Source organism: Ixodes scapularis, unplaced genomic scaffold (assembly GCF_016920785.2).
Source record: "Ixodes scapularis isolate PalLabHiFi unplaced genomic scaffold, ASM1692078v2 PGA_scaffold0__279_contigs__length_252992795, whole genome shotgun sequence".
Taxonomy (NCBI): domain Eukaryota; kingdom Metazoa; phylum Arthropoda; class Arachnida; order Ixodida; family Ixodidae; genus Ixodes; species Ixodes scapularis.
Window position 1 is genome coordinate 191,292,567 of NW_024609835.1, and position 18,602 is coordinate 191,311,168.

Consider the following 18,602-nt stretch of genomic DNA (forward strand, 5'->3'; position numbering starts at 1 on the left):
ACGTGACCTCAACACCAATTAAATTCCCCACTAAATTAAGCGGAGAAAATAACGTCCCATGATTTGGTGTCATGTCAACTATAAATAAATTCAGTTTTTCCGCTAGATTTCGTAGGAAAATTGACACCAGGTGACCCCAGAAGCATTTCAATTCTCCGCTAAATTTAGCGGAAAGTTTACGTCACGCGAACTCCACACCAATTCTGTTCCCGCTCTAAAAATAAAATTGCATTACTGGTGTGAATTCACCTACGAACAAGCTAAGTTTCTCCGCTAGTTTTAGCGGGAAAGTTGGCGTCACGTGACCTCAACAACAATTCCATTCACCGTTAAATTTGAACGGGAACTGAACTGCTGTTGGGTTCACATAACGACGATTTTTCAGTTAAATTTAGTGGGGCGATTAAGGAAAAAGGGCGCGGTATGGAGGAGGAGGATGGGAGAGTATGCAGAAGGAGGTGGGGAGTGTTGGGAGGAGGAAGAGGGGAAAGTACGGAGGAGGATGAAAGGAGAGGATAATAGGGGTGGAGGAGAGGGGAGGAGGAAGGAAAAGGAAGAGGAAAGCAGGAGGAGGGGGAGAGGTGCAAGGGAAAAGGAGGAGGATGAGGAAGGAAGAGAAGGAGGATGAAAAGAGGAGAAGGGGTGGGGGGGAGGAATGGTAGGGGAGGTGTAGGAACAGGAGATGAGGTAAAAAGGACGGGAGGAAGACAGGAGGAGGAAGGAAAAGGAGCGTCATACCCTCCTCTCTGTACCCTCCTCTCCTGCGCTCAAGACCTGTGCTCTAGTTTCGCGTTACAGGGACTTGTAAGCGTCTTTCATTTTTTTCTGACCTTTCAATGACCACACTATCAATGGGAGTTTAAGTACATTCCAAACGAAAAAAATAGTGAACAAGTTCATTTTTTTAAAAAAAAGATAATCATTAAAGCAAGCCATAAATACTGGTTACACTTTTTTACTTACGGGGAGACAAACTCATCCGCCTTGTGAGCACGTAATTGCTGGACGGGATTTCGAGCACACACTCCAAGATGTCCGCCACGGACGGCAACGCGTTCTCGGCCATCTCGGCGTGAAGCACAACGTCGAAGAGGCCTTGGGAGGACATGGATGTGAACGTCCGCACCACCACAGGTTTTCGTTGGCCCGACCGTATCAAGTACAGCTTTAGTTCAGGCCGTGGAAACAGCCCTCGGCCCGTGCACATAAGGCTGACAGTGCGGCTGCCTTCTTGGGCGAAGCTGTAGTTGAAGGCGAAGGACTCGGCCGGCACTGCACAAGGTTTGAAAGAAACAGAAAACATAGGTGTACGATAAAGAAGAGCCTGTCAGAGAGACCTAAAATGGCGAATAAGTATAGTTTTGATATGAAGTTTTGTTGGCTTAAAGGTAAATGAACACATCTATTACCATTAGCCTCTGGCGCGTTCCCCTTCCGGTGAGCTTCGGGCGACTTCCCACCAGTATGATCGTGCGTTTTCAAATTGGATACAGAGTATGCGTTTATAAACGTGACTCCACCATCTAATTTTGCGGGCTCTTCTCCAGCCTAGCGTTTAAAATTCACGAAATAATACAAAGAGCGACTTTATATTTATTTTTTTGTTTTTGTTTTTGAATATTCATGGAACCGCAAAGCGCCCGTGAGGGAATTATATTTGGTGTAGGGCAAAAAAGTAAATGAAGCAACATAACATCAATGAAAGCAGGCGCTACCTACAGCATACACAACACATGACAAACACCAAAAAGTATTTCCTTGCTTATATTTTAAATTAATTTTTATCCTTCTATTTCTTGGCGTTTTTAAGTCACTTAAAATGGAGTAAAGGTTTCCGCTATTTAGACCAAAGTTACTTGTTTATCTTTAGCTGCTCTTCCAAACCTCTGTCGGTTTTCTTTCAAGTGAACACGGTCGGTTTAAGCACACGAGCAATGCTGATATACGCATTTAGAAGAATGATTGCAGCTACCCTTTAGTTACATAAATATTATAATGTCTGCTGAAACCCCACTGTTAGAAATGACTTTCTCAACATTGAAATGTAAAACTTCTGCTTTGCCTCGCATTGAAGGACGTTCATAGAAATGAGTGGAACTGAAGGCAGCTCCGCTGTAGGCCGGTATCGTGGCTAGTCGCTATGAATATGTATCGAATTAAATAAAAAAAATAATTTTATACAGAAACTTGTCTTTTATATTTGTTCTATGTCAAAATTGTCAATGCTTGTCACGAGAATCTAAAAACGTACTTAATGTTTGCTTGATACTGGCACATTTGCACTAGAAACATTCTCAATGCGTGTACTACCACGAACAGGGAGGTCACTTAAAATCGCTCAAAAAAATTGCCGAAAATTAAGATGCAAAATTAGCGAGGTTTATCCCACGAAATTAACCTAGCCAGCATGTAGATAAGCTTTATCTCATCGTCGACCCTTCAAAACCTTATTTAGTGCCTTGGCCCAGTCTACGTCCTCTCATATAATGGCAAAGATCTCATAGCTCTTCCACATTATATATCTGCAGTGTAAATTAAACGCGTAAAGAATTGACGCAACTAAAACGCCACTTGTTTAAGGACGCCTAAATGCATGAACTGTTGAACGTTTCTTTTTAATACACTGTAAGAAGTGATCACTAATGTAATGTCAAAATTAATAATCTGTAGAATTAGCGGCGCAGCGAAACCACTGCGAAGGAGTATATGGAGGCACTCGCAAGGCTCGCTTCATCAGAAGTTACAGAATTAATGGGCTATTGCCTCAAAAAAGCAACTAGATATAGATACAAACTAGCTCAATACCACTCTCAAATACGACAGCATTTAAGATGTCGGCCAGTAGAAAAAAAATAAATCACATAATCTTCTTTTTTTTGTCAGGAATGTGTGCTGTTCAATGCATCATATTTCAGTTCCCGACCTTCATAATATCTGTACCATGTTTACCGGCAATCATACTTGAACGACATTTGAGAATGATGGATGTGTACTCGAAGTGAAACAATTATATAGGGGTATCTAAATAATATGTTTGACGTAAAATCAAATTACAAAATGATTTTACTTGCCCGATATACGGAATAGAAGGAAAGCAAACTCATGCCAGATTTTTAATGAGATAGATTACAATTACAAATTACAGAGCCCCAAATTAACGAATCACCGTCACAAACTACAGTTGTTTAAAATTAGCGGAATACTTTTCTCGTTACGTTACAAATTGCTTTCATGTTACTCTTCCCGTACACTTGTCAAGAAAAGCTAGAAGCACTTTGGACGTGTTCAAAAAAGTTCTGCACAGCTGCTTTTTATTTATCATACTCTCATAATATGGTAGTTCTTAAAATAAAATATTATATGAAAAAAAAAAAAACAAGGATGTCGGGGCACTCCGTTCACCTGCAAGTTGACAAGGCAGCGAAAGGTCATCGACCTCCTCCATACCGCTAGCTTACTATGATCGGAAACGATCCCTGGAATTCTGCAGACAAAGCAAGCGGTGCGGATACTCAGTGGCAGCGTCAAACCGCTTGGAGATTCCGAGGTAAGAAAGCTATCTACGATAATTCCCTTTTGAAAGAGAATTTTCAAGCGTGAGCGCAACAACTCAAATTTGCGGTATCGTGCCTGTAGCTTTGATGGACTCTCAGCTAGTGCATGAAATGAGTATAGTCTGCGCGTTTTCCTAGTGGTTCCGGTGACCAATGGTAAAAAAACATCGGGGTTTCTATCGATAGTTTTCCTCTTCACAATGTTTTATATTTATGTGAACTTTCTATTGTTATGATGCTGAATTACCTGCTGGTATTGATCTATTTTATGTAATATGTTGATATTTTTTTAAAGGTAACCACTAACTATAGTAATCTGTCACTAAAATATTCAAACGAATTTACATTACAAAATACACCGCAAAAAAGTAACGTGGCAATTACCAAATTACTTGAAAATGTAATGCCTTACAAGTAATCCGTAACCTGTAAGGAATCACTTCCGACGTCTGAAGGCGAGTCACCGTTACATTGATATTTTCTTTAGTTCAAAATAATGTTACCCATCAATGAATGTCATTTAGTGACATGAGGTTGATTTATTGTAATTAGCTGAATTACCTCATATCAGCAAGCTTGAAAAGTTTTAAGTAACTTCTACATTGCAAGCTGGTCTGAGCGGAGGCTTTTCCAATGGGTCTATTCGCAAATGTGACTAAGCTTTGAGTTACATGTGGTTTGGTGTATATTTTGTTCTTTCGGGAGATAGAAAATGGTAAATTAGTGCTTTGAGAGGGGCTTCTGAAACCGAACTAAGATTATCCGTTTTAGCGATATATGGCGTGTGGAAGCATTTACAAAAAAAAAAAAAAAAAGCATTCACGGTTGCTAGAATTTTCCTACAGACGAATATAAAGTACGACATGACATCCACGTGCGCCATAGCAACCTCACGTCTCAAAAGCCAAAATCAACCCATGTAAAACAGTTCTTTGAACCAAAATTTCGTTTTTTGCTTGTTTCCATTAAAAAACCCAACCAGCCCAAATGAAACTGAACTTGACATTATTTGGTCAGAGTCTGGGTAACTTTACCCTAAATCACTAAACAAGTATCAAAGTTAGGCTTAACTTCCGGTATTTATACTTTCATCTGGAATCCTTGGGTCTAAATCGACAAACAAGTGCGAGAGTTATATTTAATTTAAGGGGCCCTAGACACTTGAAACACAAAGTTGACGTCTCTAATAGGCTGAACGCGCCGATTGAGCTTCGGCTGCCAAAGTCGCGGGGTCATCATCTTAAAGGTCCAATCAGCGCTAATTAAACTTGGGCCCCAAATTTGTGTTTGAAGAATTTAGGGCCCCTGATTGTTAGGTTTTGTGTGTGAAAAAACTGGGCGTAAATTGCCATAAAAGTGCCTGTTTTACGGTTCACTGCTCGGTTTCGGGTCACACGTGATATTTGGCACACGTCTAGCACTTTGGACATTATGTGACGAGCCAGACCAAAGCCACAAAAACGTCCAACGAATGTACTTTGGCACTAACACCTTGAATCAAAATCGTATAAAGACAAAGGTTGTATCGTTCTTGTGTGGGCTGGTAAGAATAGACAACTCGGGTATCAGGATAACAATGCCTTGGTTTATTCCATGTTGTTACTTATATAGCCGAAGGTGGAAAGGGGTTAGTGTAGTAGAGGGCAAGGGAAAGGCACGTGGCAATGGAGCATACAGATAGCTTGTCCGCCTTGATCTGATACGATACATTCTCCTTCCCAACGGTCGTTCACCGCTGAGCTCAACACCTCTGGCTCGTTTGCTGGAAGTGCTCGTCATAACCCAATCGCTCCGGAGGCCGCTTCTGTCGTGTTGTCCTTCGCGGTGGCTGAACCGTTGGCTGCTGAGCTGCCGTTTGTAGAGTCGTCGTAGTTGCCGTTTGTAGAGCCGTCGTGATGGTTGGCGCTGTGGATGTCATTCCGTGTGATGAGGCCCGGTCGTTGTCCGAATCTTCGTCGTCTGACAAGTCGACCTCGCATTCTTCCTTCGTCGCTAAAAGGTGTCGACGGTTGCGCCGAAGTATGGTATTATTCTCCGTACGCACGTAAAAGGACCGCGGCCCGGCTGATCCAACTATCTTGGCTTTCCGCGCCCATGACGCTCCATTCAGGCGTACCACGTCGTCGTTTTTAAGGCGGGGCAGCACCCGCTCGTTGTGGCCTGTCTGTCGGTGTTTCTTGACCCGTATCGCAGGAAGGGGATCGAAGTCCGGCACGGGTGTGCGCAGCCGCCTTCCTTGCAGCAGCTCGCCAGGAGACCGACCATCTTCGACAGGACATGCCCTGCAATTTAATATGCCAAGCCAAAAGCATTCGTTTGCAGCTTTCGTTTTCTTTAAGATGCGTTTGATTATTTGTACACCCTTTTCCGCGAGCCCGTTAGATTGGGGGTATTGCGGGCTGGATTTCACATGTTTGAAATCGTAATGCTTTGCAAACAGCGCGAACTCGTGGCTGCTAAACTGTAGGCCGTTATCTGAGCATACCTCCGTTGGGATGCCGTATCTCGAAAATATAGCACTCAGTCTATCAATAACCGAGGTGGCTGTTGTGTCGGGTAGGAGCTCCACCTCTGGGAAATTGGACATCGAATCGTAAACACAAAGATAGTGTCTTCCGGAATACTGAAAGAGATCGACACCGACACGGTACCATGGTTGAGTGGGCGTTGGTTGTAGAATCAGAGGCTCTGATGGTTGCTTATAGGCATATGTTCTGCAGGTCGGACAGCTTTGGATCAACGACTCGACGTCAGAGCTTATGTTCGGCCAGTAGACTAATTGCCTAGCCCTAGCTTTGCACTTTACCGTGCCAAGGTGGCCTGCGTGAATCCTCTTTAACATCTCTCTGCGCATGCTCGTGGGAATTACTACTTTCGTTCCTTTCAAAAGTATGCCGTCTACTACTGAAAGTTCGGCGGCAACTGATTTCAGCGCCCCTTCCACTTCGTCTCCCCTCCCGAGCTTTCGTAGTACTACGCTAAGATACGGATCAGTAGCGGTTTCGTGTGCAAGTTTCGCAGCCGTTTTTTCACTTACGAGTGCTGATACGACTGTGACGGCGTGAATTTCTACGTCGCCCGTGTCGGCGGCCCCCTTGTTCCCAGGAGCAGGAGATCGAGAAAGCATATCAGCCAGGGCCATCTGCTTGCCAGGAACAAATATCAACGTGTAATCGTATTTGAGCAATCGTAGGAAAAAACGTTGCACTCTTGGCGGCATATCGGCTATGCCTTTCCTAGATATGTTTATCAGCGGGCTGTGGTCGCTCTCGAGTATGAGGGGGCGACCATACACAAAATGGTTAAACTTTTCGCAACCGAAAACCAACGCCAAAGCCTCTTTTTCAATTTGCGAATATCTCTGTTCCGATTCACTCAGCGCTCTCGACGCGTAAGCGACCGGTTTCCAGCAGTCCCCATGACGTTGTAGGAGTGCGGAGCCAATGCCACTTTGAGATGAGTCTGAAGTTATCTTAGTCTCCAAACCTAGGTCAAAAATCGCAAGCAGCGGTGCCTCGCTTAGCTCCTGACATATGGCTTGCCACTCGTTTTCATGATTAGGTGTCCATTCAAAAATGACGTCTTGTTTGATCAGGGAACGCAGAGTCGAAGTGCGCTGGGAAAGTGACGGTAGATACTTGCTAAAATAGTTAACAACCCCGAGCAACCTTTGTACTGCCAATTTGTCTTGTGGCTTTGGCATTTTGAGAAGACCGTCCACAAGGGCGGGATTGGGGCTAATACCTTTGTGGCTAATGATGTCACCCAGGAACAAAATTTCTTGAACGCCGAATTGGCATTTGGCTGCATTAAAAGTTAGGCCCGCTGCTTCAGCTGCCTTTAGTGCATCGTGCAGCCTCTGGTCATGCTCCGCCCTAGTCGCACCCCAGATCAGCACATCGTCCACGTATACACGTATGCCAGGAAGGCCCTCGAACACTTCGTTGAGGGCTTTCTGAAACACCTCACTAGCTGACGCTATGCCGAATGGAAGGCGTAGAAAGCGATAACGGCCGAACGGCGTGGCAAACGTGCATATCTTGGATGATTGCTCGTCCAGTGGGATTTGGTGAAACCCTGCGTTTGCGTCTAGACGCGAGAAAAACTTCGCGCCTGCCAAGTCCGCTTCAATATCTTCTCTACGAGGCATTTGGTAGTGTTCTCTTTTCAGGTTTTCATTAATCCTTCTGGGATCCATGCATACCCGCAACTTGCTGTCTTTTTTTAGTACAATGACTAACGGGCTTACCCAGTCCGTCGGGCTGCTGACCTTCTGAATGATGCCTTCGCGTTCCATTCGGTCCAGTTCTGCACGAAGAGGCTCTCGCAGCGACAGGGGAACCCTTCGAGCTGGCTGAACGATTGGCACGGCGTCCTTGCGTAGCACCATCTTGTATTCTTTCGGGGTACGCCCGGTTCCGTGGAAGACTGCTTCGGTGTTGCTCCTCGACACGCCTTCAACAGCGCGATTGACGATGCCTAGCTTCTCGCTAGCTGCCAAGCCCAAGATAGCGCTGTGGCCGTTCTTTACCACGAAAAATTCGGCGCATATGTGGCGGTTGCCTACCGTCACGGGCGATAAAAATGTACCGACGTGCTTGATGACGTTGCCACCGTAGGATCTCAGAACAGCGCCGCTGGGTTTCAGCGTCACGGTCTTGAACTTGCGGAACACTGATAGTGGTAACACGTTAGCTTGTGACCCTGTGTCAACTTTGAAACTTAGGTGTTTGCCTTGAAGACACGCGTCCACCAGCCAGTCGCGTTTTTTGTTGGCGCTGCCGACTGCGACATCCAACACCTCGAAGTCGTCGTTTTCATGCTGTACCTCGTAAACGGCATCTTTCTCGCGGCAACAGGATGCGAAGTGGTTCCGCCCATTGCACGAGTAGCACGTCTTTCCGTATGCCGGGCAGCGTCGCAAGGCATGCCTTCGATTGCAGCGCGTACAGTTCGGGTTGCGCCGGGGGCTTGTCGGAGCGTTCTTGCTGGTCTTCATAGCGTTGACCTCGAGTTCTTCACTTGCCTTACGCCAGACTTCATTTTGACGAGCAGATGTTTCTGCCGCCTTGCATAAGGTGACGACCTTTTCCAAGGTCAGGTGTTTGTCCCTGAGCATCTTCTCTCGAAGCTTCGGCAAGTTGGTTCCAAACACCACTTGGTCGCGTACCATCTCGTCTGCCATGGTCCCGAAGTTGCAGTGCTGCGCTTGTCTCTTCAAGGTACGTAGAAACTGCTCGAACGGTTCCGCCCCGCCCTGCAGACGGGAGCGGAAGACGTATCTTTCGTGAATTTCGTTTTGTTGCTCCACGCAGTATTCTTCGAATTTGGCAGTCACGGTGGCGTAGTCTTCTTTGTTTTCTTCTTCGGTGAACACAAAGTTGTTAAACACGTCCAAGGCTTCCTCTCCCGCCACGCTGAGCAGCAGGGCTGTCTTTGCCGCCTCCGATCTCGGCTTGTCGGTGCTTGCTGTGGCTTGAAGGAAAAGGTCGAACCTCTGACGAAACAGTTTCCAGTTTCTTCCTCCATCAGCTGTCAGTTGTACTGGTTCAGGCAGCCTTAGGTGCTCCATGACGTCGACCTTCACGTTCGGTTCAATCCCATTTTTCACACCATGTATCGTTCTTGTGTGGGCTGGTAAGAATAGACAACTCGGGTATCAGGATAACAATGCCTTGGTTTATTCCATGTTGTTACTTATATAGCCGAAGGTGGAAAGGGGTTAGTGTAGTAGAGGGCAAGGGAAAGGCACGTGGCAATGGAGCATACAGATAGCTTGTCCGCCTTGATCTGATACAGGTAGCTCTCGAGCGTCTAAAGCTTGTTACAGGTTGAGCATTTCTCTGGCGTGCTGCCATTTGAAAAGTCTTGCACTCTTAAATATAAAATGGGGTTAGCTCCATGCATTAGCTTTCAATGAAATCCCATTTACAAGCTGACCGCTAGAACCGGTAATAAATTGGTAGTTCAATGTTTTTTTTTGTGTTTTATTTAGGTTATTATGTCCACTGATTGTAACAATAGTCCCATCAATTGCTTTTCCGACGCTCTGCATACTCGAAAAGAAGGTGGTACATAGGGAACATTCAATATTAACTGTATATATTAAAGCTAAGTATGAATTGTAATTAGCACCTTGTGTTTTTGATTAATAAACAGAAAAAAAAAAAACATGTTTGCAGCATACACCAGGGATCGGGAACCGGCGGCCCGCGGGCCGGATTCGACACAAGACGCTTTAAGATACGGCCCCTGGGACACTACCTTTTATCTTTTGCCCAAAACCCGTGTCTCAATAATGAGAACAAATTAATATTATAAACATGGGAAGGGTGTTGACTACCACCAGTGTGCAATATTATTGACATATTGTTTCCAAACGTTCAGGCATGTTTTTGTAAAAAATTAAAATTTGCCGTCTTAAAAAAAATACGTAGTGCGTTTGAAAATAAAGCGGTGTTCCGAGTCATAAACTGCTCACGGCTCACTTCACCAAAAAAATTATTGTTTGAGAGAGGTAATCCAGCATTGTATAAAATATTCCACTGTGGGGAAGCCGGTTCTGAACGAGGAATTTTATAAGAATGAAGGGAAGTTTCGTTTGTGTAATAACAATAGTTTCAGACACACCCACAAGAAAAAAAAATTTCGGAGCACACATAAAAAAGGTAGACAACGTCAACATTTTTTTTGGCAAAAATCGGAGATACGGCGCGTATTTATAATTATTTACCAGTACTTACCTCATCGATAGGAAAACAAAATAGCATTTGCGAAGTTAGGAACGGGTGCGCTTGGTAGTGTGAAAAAAAACCAGGAAATTGTGCACGAACGTTAAAACGATATACATCTTGTACATTAGGCACCAATGAAGATTAGCAAAATTATAATATTGCGGCTTCAGCAAAAATGCGACAGGTCCTATTGATTTCACACCAACATGAATGGAACGATATCGCTGGGCGGGTCTCACTATTTCTCGCACAAGGCAGGTATCAAGACAACAGCTGTTTCAAAAAGTTGCAGCTCTTCCTCAGCTTTCGCGGGCCGTGTAACGCCGTGCTGCATTTCGGTTCTATTCTTTGCTTTTTTGCTGAAACGAGCAATTTTTATTTGGTGTTATTCATTTACTCTGGTTGGTGGTTCCTAGAAAGCTCGACGTGCTCCCCAGAATCACTGATAAGAGTTTCAGTGTGGTAAAACATTATTTGCAACGAAAAACGGTGAGCTAAATAGCCCTCGAAATAGAATGGCTGGAACGAGCCTACCACGTTTTTTCTTGGAGTCTTCAGGACAAGGCTGCGCCGCGTCCAGCGGTTTCGCCGTTCCGGTCCTCGATGACTTGTGGTGATCTGCTTAATACCGAGTGTATGTCTCGTGTTGTAGATATTGTGTATGTGATACTTTATGATCTTACAAAGGCGAGTATGCTGTTTGCTAAATATGATTTATGAATTTCGTTTTCATTTATATTATAAACCTACGAACTTGTGCTAGTTCACAAGAATAAAAATTAACCTTTCGTCGCCTTGTACCAGAGTGTGCTTTCAATAGTATACATTTATGTCAAGTGTACACCAAACCCTCAACAATAAACAAAAATAATTTATTCGATACATTTTTCGAGCAGAGCAAGAAGTAGGTACCTATACTCTACTTCCCTAGTTGCCTGCAGTGCTGTCAATAAAAAAGAGAAAAAAGCCGCTTTTGTACGGATTTTGGCTGTCGTGATAACCTCGAAGGGGGTAAAGAACGGCGTGGGGTTACCCACAGGAGAGCCCGGGTAAGAGGGGAATTCCTCCTTTTTCTCACTTTCAACTGCTGACGCCAAACACTCAACGCTGTACCTTTTGTAATGCTTCGCATAACTTGTGAGGTAGAGTAGAAATGTAGATAATCTTTCTTGAATCCCTGAATACCTGACCTTAAATTCTCCAAGGTCAGGTATGCCGAAGTCACTTCCGGGAAGCTTCAATAAGTGGTAAACTCCAAGCCATTGATTATAATATTATTCAGACCTTTCGAATTATGCTTCTACACTGCAAATTAAAAAAAAAATAAAGAGTTTGGTTGATCCACGCGTGTCAAAATAAAATTTGCATGAAAAGAATATTGCAGAGCAATACTAACGGCGCGAGACGTGATTTAGTCTGCAGTCACCTCCTTTTCACTTGTTTTCTTCCTCGGCATCTCGGATGCGTGGAGGAGAGGTAAATCGGCTTTGCCATCACTTTGAGGTGGAGGTAGTATATGACCATCTCGGTGAGGTGGAAAGAGTGTATGACTATTTCGTGATGTCATAAACTTGCGCGCCAAACTTTAAATTAATCTCGCACCGTCAATACAGCTCTATATATTTTTTTACGTAAAATTTATTTTTTGACACGGGTACCCCAACGAGACAATTAAAATAAAACATTATTTTTGTCTTCAGTCGCCCTTTATGTCTCTGTACCTTACAGAAGCTAACATTGCTCTATACGGTAAAACAAAGTATACTCAGCTCTTTATAAGTGGTCACAAAATTGTCTGCATTGACAGTCACCGAAAACTTATAATCTAATCTGATACGTGACTCCTTTTCTACAATTCCGCCATCAGACAATTACTGAAGTGAAGTGTAAGAGGCGAACTTTCGGGACTACTGTTAATGCCACTTTCCAAATAAAGACATCAGTATTGAGCAGTGTGAAAATATAAGAATTTATTTAGAGCTTCCGAAAACTGCAATCGTGCATAGGAGTCACTCTCCTCGCACTAGATTCTTTTTACGTGCTCTAATATAAGTTAAAACAACTTTTCGCTCTGTCTGTCTTGTCAACGCGTGCTCTGTCACTCACCGTAGACGGTCATGTCCTGATGCCTTGCGTCTTGCCCAGCGAGCGAGGCGACGACGCAGGTGTACTTGCCACTCAGCTCCCTCGTGGGTGTGAGGATGCGGATGGCGCGGTACTGAGAGTAGTCGTCCCTCGAGTTCACCGAAAACGAGGGATCGAGGCGACCCTGAAGCACGCCGAAGGCTTCCCGCGACTTCATCTCGGGTATCCACTGGTACACGGGCTCCAAGCCGTCATTGAAGAACCACTTGACCACCAGCTTCAGGTCGTTCTCGTTGTACACGTACTCGCAGTCCAGCACCACAGGAGTGTCTGTGCCGTTACGCACCCAGCGTGGGACAGACAACCGCCGAATCGTCACGCTCAGGCACCCTGTGCGGACAAGATGGAAATATAAATGAAAGCGTTAAGACGATGAAAATACTAATTCCAGAAATATTAAGCCGATTATGCTTACAGTTACACCTTTCAGCATTAAGACAGTATGCGATTAAATAGTTGACAGAAAGGATACGGTGAAGACTTGCGTATCGGAAAGCCGAATGGATTTTTATTATCTTGCAATTTTACGCTCAATGTGTGTAATCTATAGAGTTCAGTCATACTCTGCGATATTTAACGTGTGTAATGTTGGGGCAATTTAACGGCCATTGGGCGGTACATTATCCGTTTTTATGAAGGTCGGAAGCGGCGGTGCTTAAAGTCAAGATAGATGTTTGTTTTTTCTTCTTTTTTTAAGGTTTGGTTCAATTATGCTTTTAGCTACGATACAAAAAATTGTTCTACATTCCCCAGAGTATAATTATCAATTATAAGATAATTAGATAGATATTAATTTATTTAATTTGCCTTTCGGAACCCCACTTGAATACCTCTTATTTGTACTATTCGTCCTATTCGTATTTTTTTGTTTACACATATAAGGAGCACTCAAATTTCATTGACAAGAAAACCATTATATAATCTTTCAGGAGAGATTGTTTTTGTAATATATAAAATACGTATAAATAACATATCACTCCAGTGTAAATTACGCTTTCGAGCAAAGCATTTCTATTACCCAGGTAGTAGTTGCCGCCGCAGAAGCTAAACCCTGTATTCAAAGGCTATATATTCATGGAGATTAAATCTTCATTATAAATGTGGTATATAAATTCTTGCTCGAACATGAAATACTAAGGACATAAAAATGGCGTGAGAGTATGTAGCAGGGACACAGCTGGTTTAAATGCCTGCCCTGTGTGTGTCATAATATGAGTAATATAATTAAGTTTACTTTTCTTATTTCCCATAAACAGCAATGTAGCCTTTTTTGTGGTATACTGTCAGTTCGTGTTTACAGCAACATAGTTTGACATATACAGAAACAAAAAAGACTCGAATAAACGTTTTTGAAGCAGATGCAACTGATACACCCCACTGAATCAGATAAAATACTATTTTGCAAGGCTGGCTTATATTTAACTAAATCAAGAAAAATAAATATTTCACTATCGCATATGTTATTAAAAACAGACTGCATTCGAGACAATGGTGACGATTCACGTGTTGTGCGGGTGTAAAATATTAAAATGTACGACTAGCTCTAGTCGGCACATAAAAGTCAATACTAACAGGCAAACTCTCATATTTAACACTACCATGCGCTTTCTTATGAAAGAAGTGAATGCTTTTGATAGCCCTCCTCGTTAAAAAAAAAAAACCTTTCAAGTCTAAATAATAATATATAAAAATCACAACTAAAACAATTTTCGATCAATGTTTCTATCGTAAATTCTTCTATTACATTATATCTGCACATTTTAATCCTCCCAACTTAGGTTACAGACAGTTTCAAACAATTTCAACCAATTCAAGTCCTGAACGTGCAAGGCGTTAGAACAGACGCACGACAGATAATGGTAAAGCGAAAGATGTGATAAAATAGTGATAGTTCTCAACGTTTCTATCGCTGAACAAAATATCTTTGGATCATGGTCACTAAATAAAAGAGTACTGTCAAGTCTGGACGCCACAATCTTCCACATGAGGTACACGATCTACCGCAATGCCCTCAAGTAAATAAAGAAACAAAAAACATCACGTTAAAATAAAAAGAATGTTTTTTGGATGTAGCGACAAGGCATTTTAACACCACTCGGAAATCGCATTAATATGAGTTTGCAATAATTTACAGTACCCTAGATATTAACATTAAAAAAAAATTTTGATGTTAACAACGAGAAGACGGATATTCGAATGCTTGACGCATAAAACTATATTGTTTACAAACAAAATACACAACAGTCATCCCAGGTTTTACCCTTGGGATACAGCAGACCTATGAAAAAACATTCTCAAGATGAGTTTCCAACACGGACCGTTCTACTGCCTCAACTAAAGTAGCCCTTGAACCATAACAAAACTAAGGGCAATGCCTACACAAAGAAAGCCTCAAAATAAGTAAAGAATACTGCACACGTCAAAGGCCTTTTCTATGTCAAAATATGCTGGATCGATTTTGGCGTCTGTTCGTCACTCTCGGTACAAATGAACCTGGAAAACCGCACACATTTGTTCTCACTGACATTCCATTGATAAAAACCATGCTGAACAGTATCCATAATAACTCTGAGACGAAGGAAAAATAAAAAAAAAAAACGGACAGTACAACTTCGTTGTACTGTCCTTTTTTTTTTTTTTTCCTTCGTCTCAGGGTTATTATGGATACCATTCACCAGCTCGCCTGTGTTTCTTTTTTACCTTTCTTCACTGAATAGTATGTTTTTTACTTACATACCTAGAAATCTGGTTATGCATAACCATTTCCAAAACCTTCGTGAATCCGCGCAAAAGCGGAACGAGACGGTACATATTATTAGTGATGAATCACCAGCTTTAAAGATGTGTACAACTATAGAGCGGTTCTACAAATGAAAAAAAAATACTGACATAATATAGTCTAAAGATATGTTTTCAACAGAGCGGCAAGTATATCAGAAGCGGCCTTAATAATAAGGTAGGGTATACATTACATCCGCGTAGAAAACATGGGTATCGAGGAGCTTCGTTTACCTGTGTGTCATTGACAATATCATGATAAGAATAATATTTTAGTTTTCTTTTACGCCCAAAAACAGCTGTTACGCCTTTTGTCTGATGCACTGTCAGTTGGTGCCCACAGCAACAGTTTTTAGAATGCAAACATGCTCAAAATTACACAGACATTTCTAAGGACACTCGTACAAGTTTGCAGAGCAAATACAAACTTGCAGTAACTCTAGGTCGGATAAAATACACTTTTGGAAGGCCAACTTGAAACTAAGAAAATGAAAAATATATATCTACGTCAAAATCGTACGTAGGACTAAAGGCAGAGTGCATACGACACAATAGCAATGATTAATAAGTTCTAGTAGAATAAAATGTTTAAAAAGGGCAACTGGGTGTCGAGGGCACATGAAAGAATGTAACCAGTAAACTTTTAGTTTTAACATTACCACGGATTAGCTTATAATAAAATTGAATGCTCCAATAGCCCTCCTAGTTGATAGACTTTTAAAGTTAAATAAAGACAGCAAAAAATCGTAACTAAAAGCAGTTTCCGACCAATGTATCCGTCAAAATAATTCGCATAAATTTCTTCTGTGCACGCACACTCATCGCAACTTCTGTTACATATAGTGAATTCCGGCTAATTGAACCAAATTCAAGTCCTGAGCGCACAAGGCAACAAAACAGACGCGCTACTGATAACTGAAAGAACTTGATAACCGAGTGATCATTCCCAACTTTTTTATCGCTAATCAACGATTTTAGAAACGTGCGCTGTGAACGAAAGAGTGTTATCAATATAGACGCCAAGGTCTCTTGCTAGAGATACGCAACCTATCATATTTCCCTCGAGCACATAACGATAAAAAAAACAAAAAAACGTCGCACTCTCTGGATGAGGAAAGCAATATTGTTTTTTTAAGAATTTAACAACAATGCGTTTTTTCTACAACACTTTGCAATAAAGTAAAATCAGTATCGTGCAATCAATACAATCAGTGTCAGGTAAAGTGCACTTCAATATATATAGGTTAAATATTTGTTCCAGAAGGGGGGCATATCAGAACAAGCCTTCCTAATAAAACTGGGTATACCGTCAATTCCCGTCGAGAGCTTAGGTTTTAATTTTTTTCTATCACCTCAAGAACTTCTGAGGCGTCAACAGTAAAAGCAGATAAAAAGTATGTGTTGTTAATGTTTTCTGATGCACCGGCAGTTCTCAAACTATAAGAGCAGTAACTAAAGTAATAGAGAAACTATTAGTAATGTCAGTTGGCGAGGACAAATAGCCAGTTGACTCACGCAAGCATGAGTTGTCTGCATTGTTGTGCATGTAATTTTTAGCATAGCACCAGAACGTCCGATATTCTCTAGTTCAACATTTTTCAACATTCGACGAGTGCAATAGTTTATCCTTTTTAAAGACTTTTTGCAAGAGCACGATAAACACTGAATTTATCTTACCAGACGGATAGTCCTGTTTTCTTATACATTCGATCAAAGCGAGACTTATTACAAAATGGGCGATTTAGGTCTCTCGAGAACCAGCTAGGATACGTAGATTTATGTGGTGTCCATTTCGGGATAGAATCGCTCATTGAAGTAGACACTACAGCAGTCGATTTAGTTGTGGCTAAATCACCATTTTGGTCCGATAGGACATCAGACCAATTATGCGGAGCAAGGCTATCGTAGAAACCGTAATAGTCTACATTTATATAAAAAAACGACAACAACTGACGATTAGCACGGGGCCTACACGACCAGCAAAATTGAATCACAAAGGAAGGATGATACGCATCAACAGGTACCAAAGGTATAACAGCCGTAACAAGATACTCTATGGGTGGTGCATTTGGTAGGCATAAATCAAGCACATTATCAGCAATATTTTGCAACAGTTAAATTGAGCGAACCATAGAAATTTGAAAACGAAATAAACATTTCGCTTTTTTAGAAGGAACAGTATTCATATCCGACGCCGTTCCAGTCGACCAATCAAGACCAGGAGGGTTAATATCTCCATAAATTTCTACCCTGTATTTATAAAAATCAACAATATTACAGAGGGTCTTAAAATGTTCAATGAAGGCAACGTCGTCGAAACATGAAGGGAAATTATTGTTTCCTATTAAGCAGTGGAAACCATCGCTGGCAGAAATTTTCATCCAAACGCACTCAGCATAGGTTTCGAAATCCGCTTATCGAAGCGACTGAACGTCACAGTCAACAGCTACCAAAACCCCGCCTCCAACTTTCTGACCCCTGTTCGCATAGTCGCGATCTCTCCTGTGAACAACATAGTTTGGAGGAAAATATTCAACACTGGATATTCTGTCACAGAGCCACGTTTCTGTCAGACAAACTATGTCTATATCAGTTGAAAGAATATTCATAATCAGTTCCGCTGCTTTTGTTGTAAAACCACGAGCATTCTGATAAAAAAAATATAAGGGCGTAGATGTATCGTCGTCCAAGCTTTCTGTCTCAGGTATATATAAACGAGTCGTGTCAAGTTTGCCGTAAAACATATGAAAAATAAACTCATCAGGCCACACCTCAAGGACGTTTAAGCTCTCAAACAAAGACTAGTCACATTTGAGATGAAAAGATGAATGAATTAAATTTAGGTTGTAGCTGTGTGACGGTTAGAGGCCTGACGCCAAGATGAGGCTTGACAAGATCTCTTACGTCATTCGCTGTCGTTCTTGAATGAAGTCTCTAGAAAAAAAACGCTTAGGCTGTCGAGAAGCAGACGTCACATTGAGTGACTTGGCTATTTTAAGCATCGGTGGATTTCGCTTCTTTCTTGTTACCAAGGTGGAACCGTCATCCTCTGGCACATGAGGCGTTTTATGCCAAGAAGCACGTGCAGCCATAGACACAAAGGCACCATGGCTGGGAGTGTTCCTGTTAGAAGTAGGTTTCAGTCCGGAGATTGCAATTGCTGCTGGTGGGTCGGGAACAGCTGATGAACCTTTGATGGATGCCAGTGCGGCTGAGTATAGGCCGAGAGGAGCCGACGCAGAAGGAAGGCGATCGAGCATCCTCCTTTTCGGCAACGTCAACTCAAGAGCGCAGTTGTGGATTTTCCAGACTTAGGCACTTTACCTCAGCCGTAAGTGCATCCAACTTGACAGTCATAGTGGTGAAAAGCCGAAGAACATCAGGCGAAAAC

General features: G+C 42.4%; 1 protein-coding gene across 1 annotated transcript; it reads right to left on the minus strand.

The window, feature by feature from the left end:
• Positions 1 to 955: 955 nt before the first annotated feature.
• On the minus strand, positions 956 to 16,228 carry LOC120841754 (the record flags this gene model as incomplete). The annotated part of the gene is made up of 3 exons (XM_042293775.1): positions 956 to 1,272; positions 12,395 to 12,763; positions 16,207 to 16,228. Coding segments are annotated over 3 exons (708 nt in total), but the record flags the coding sequence as incomplete, so codon positions are not given.
• Between the last annotated feature and the right edge of the window lie 2,374 nt (positions 16,229 to 18,602).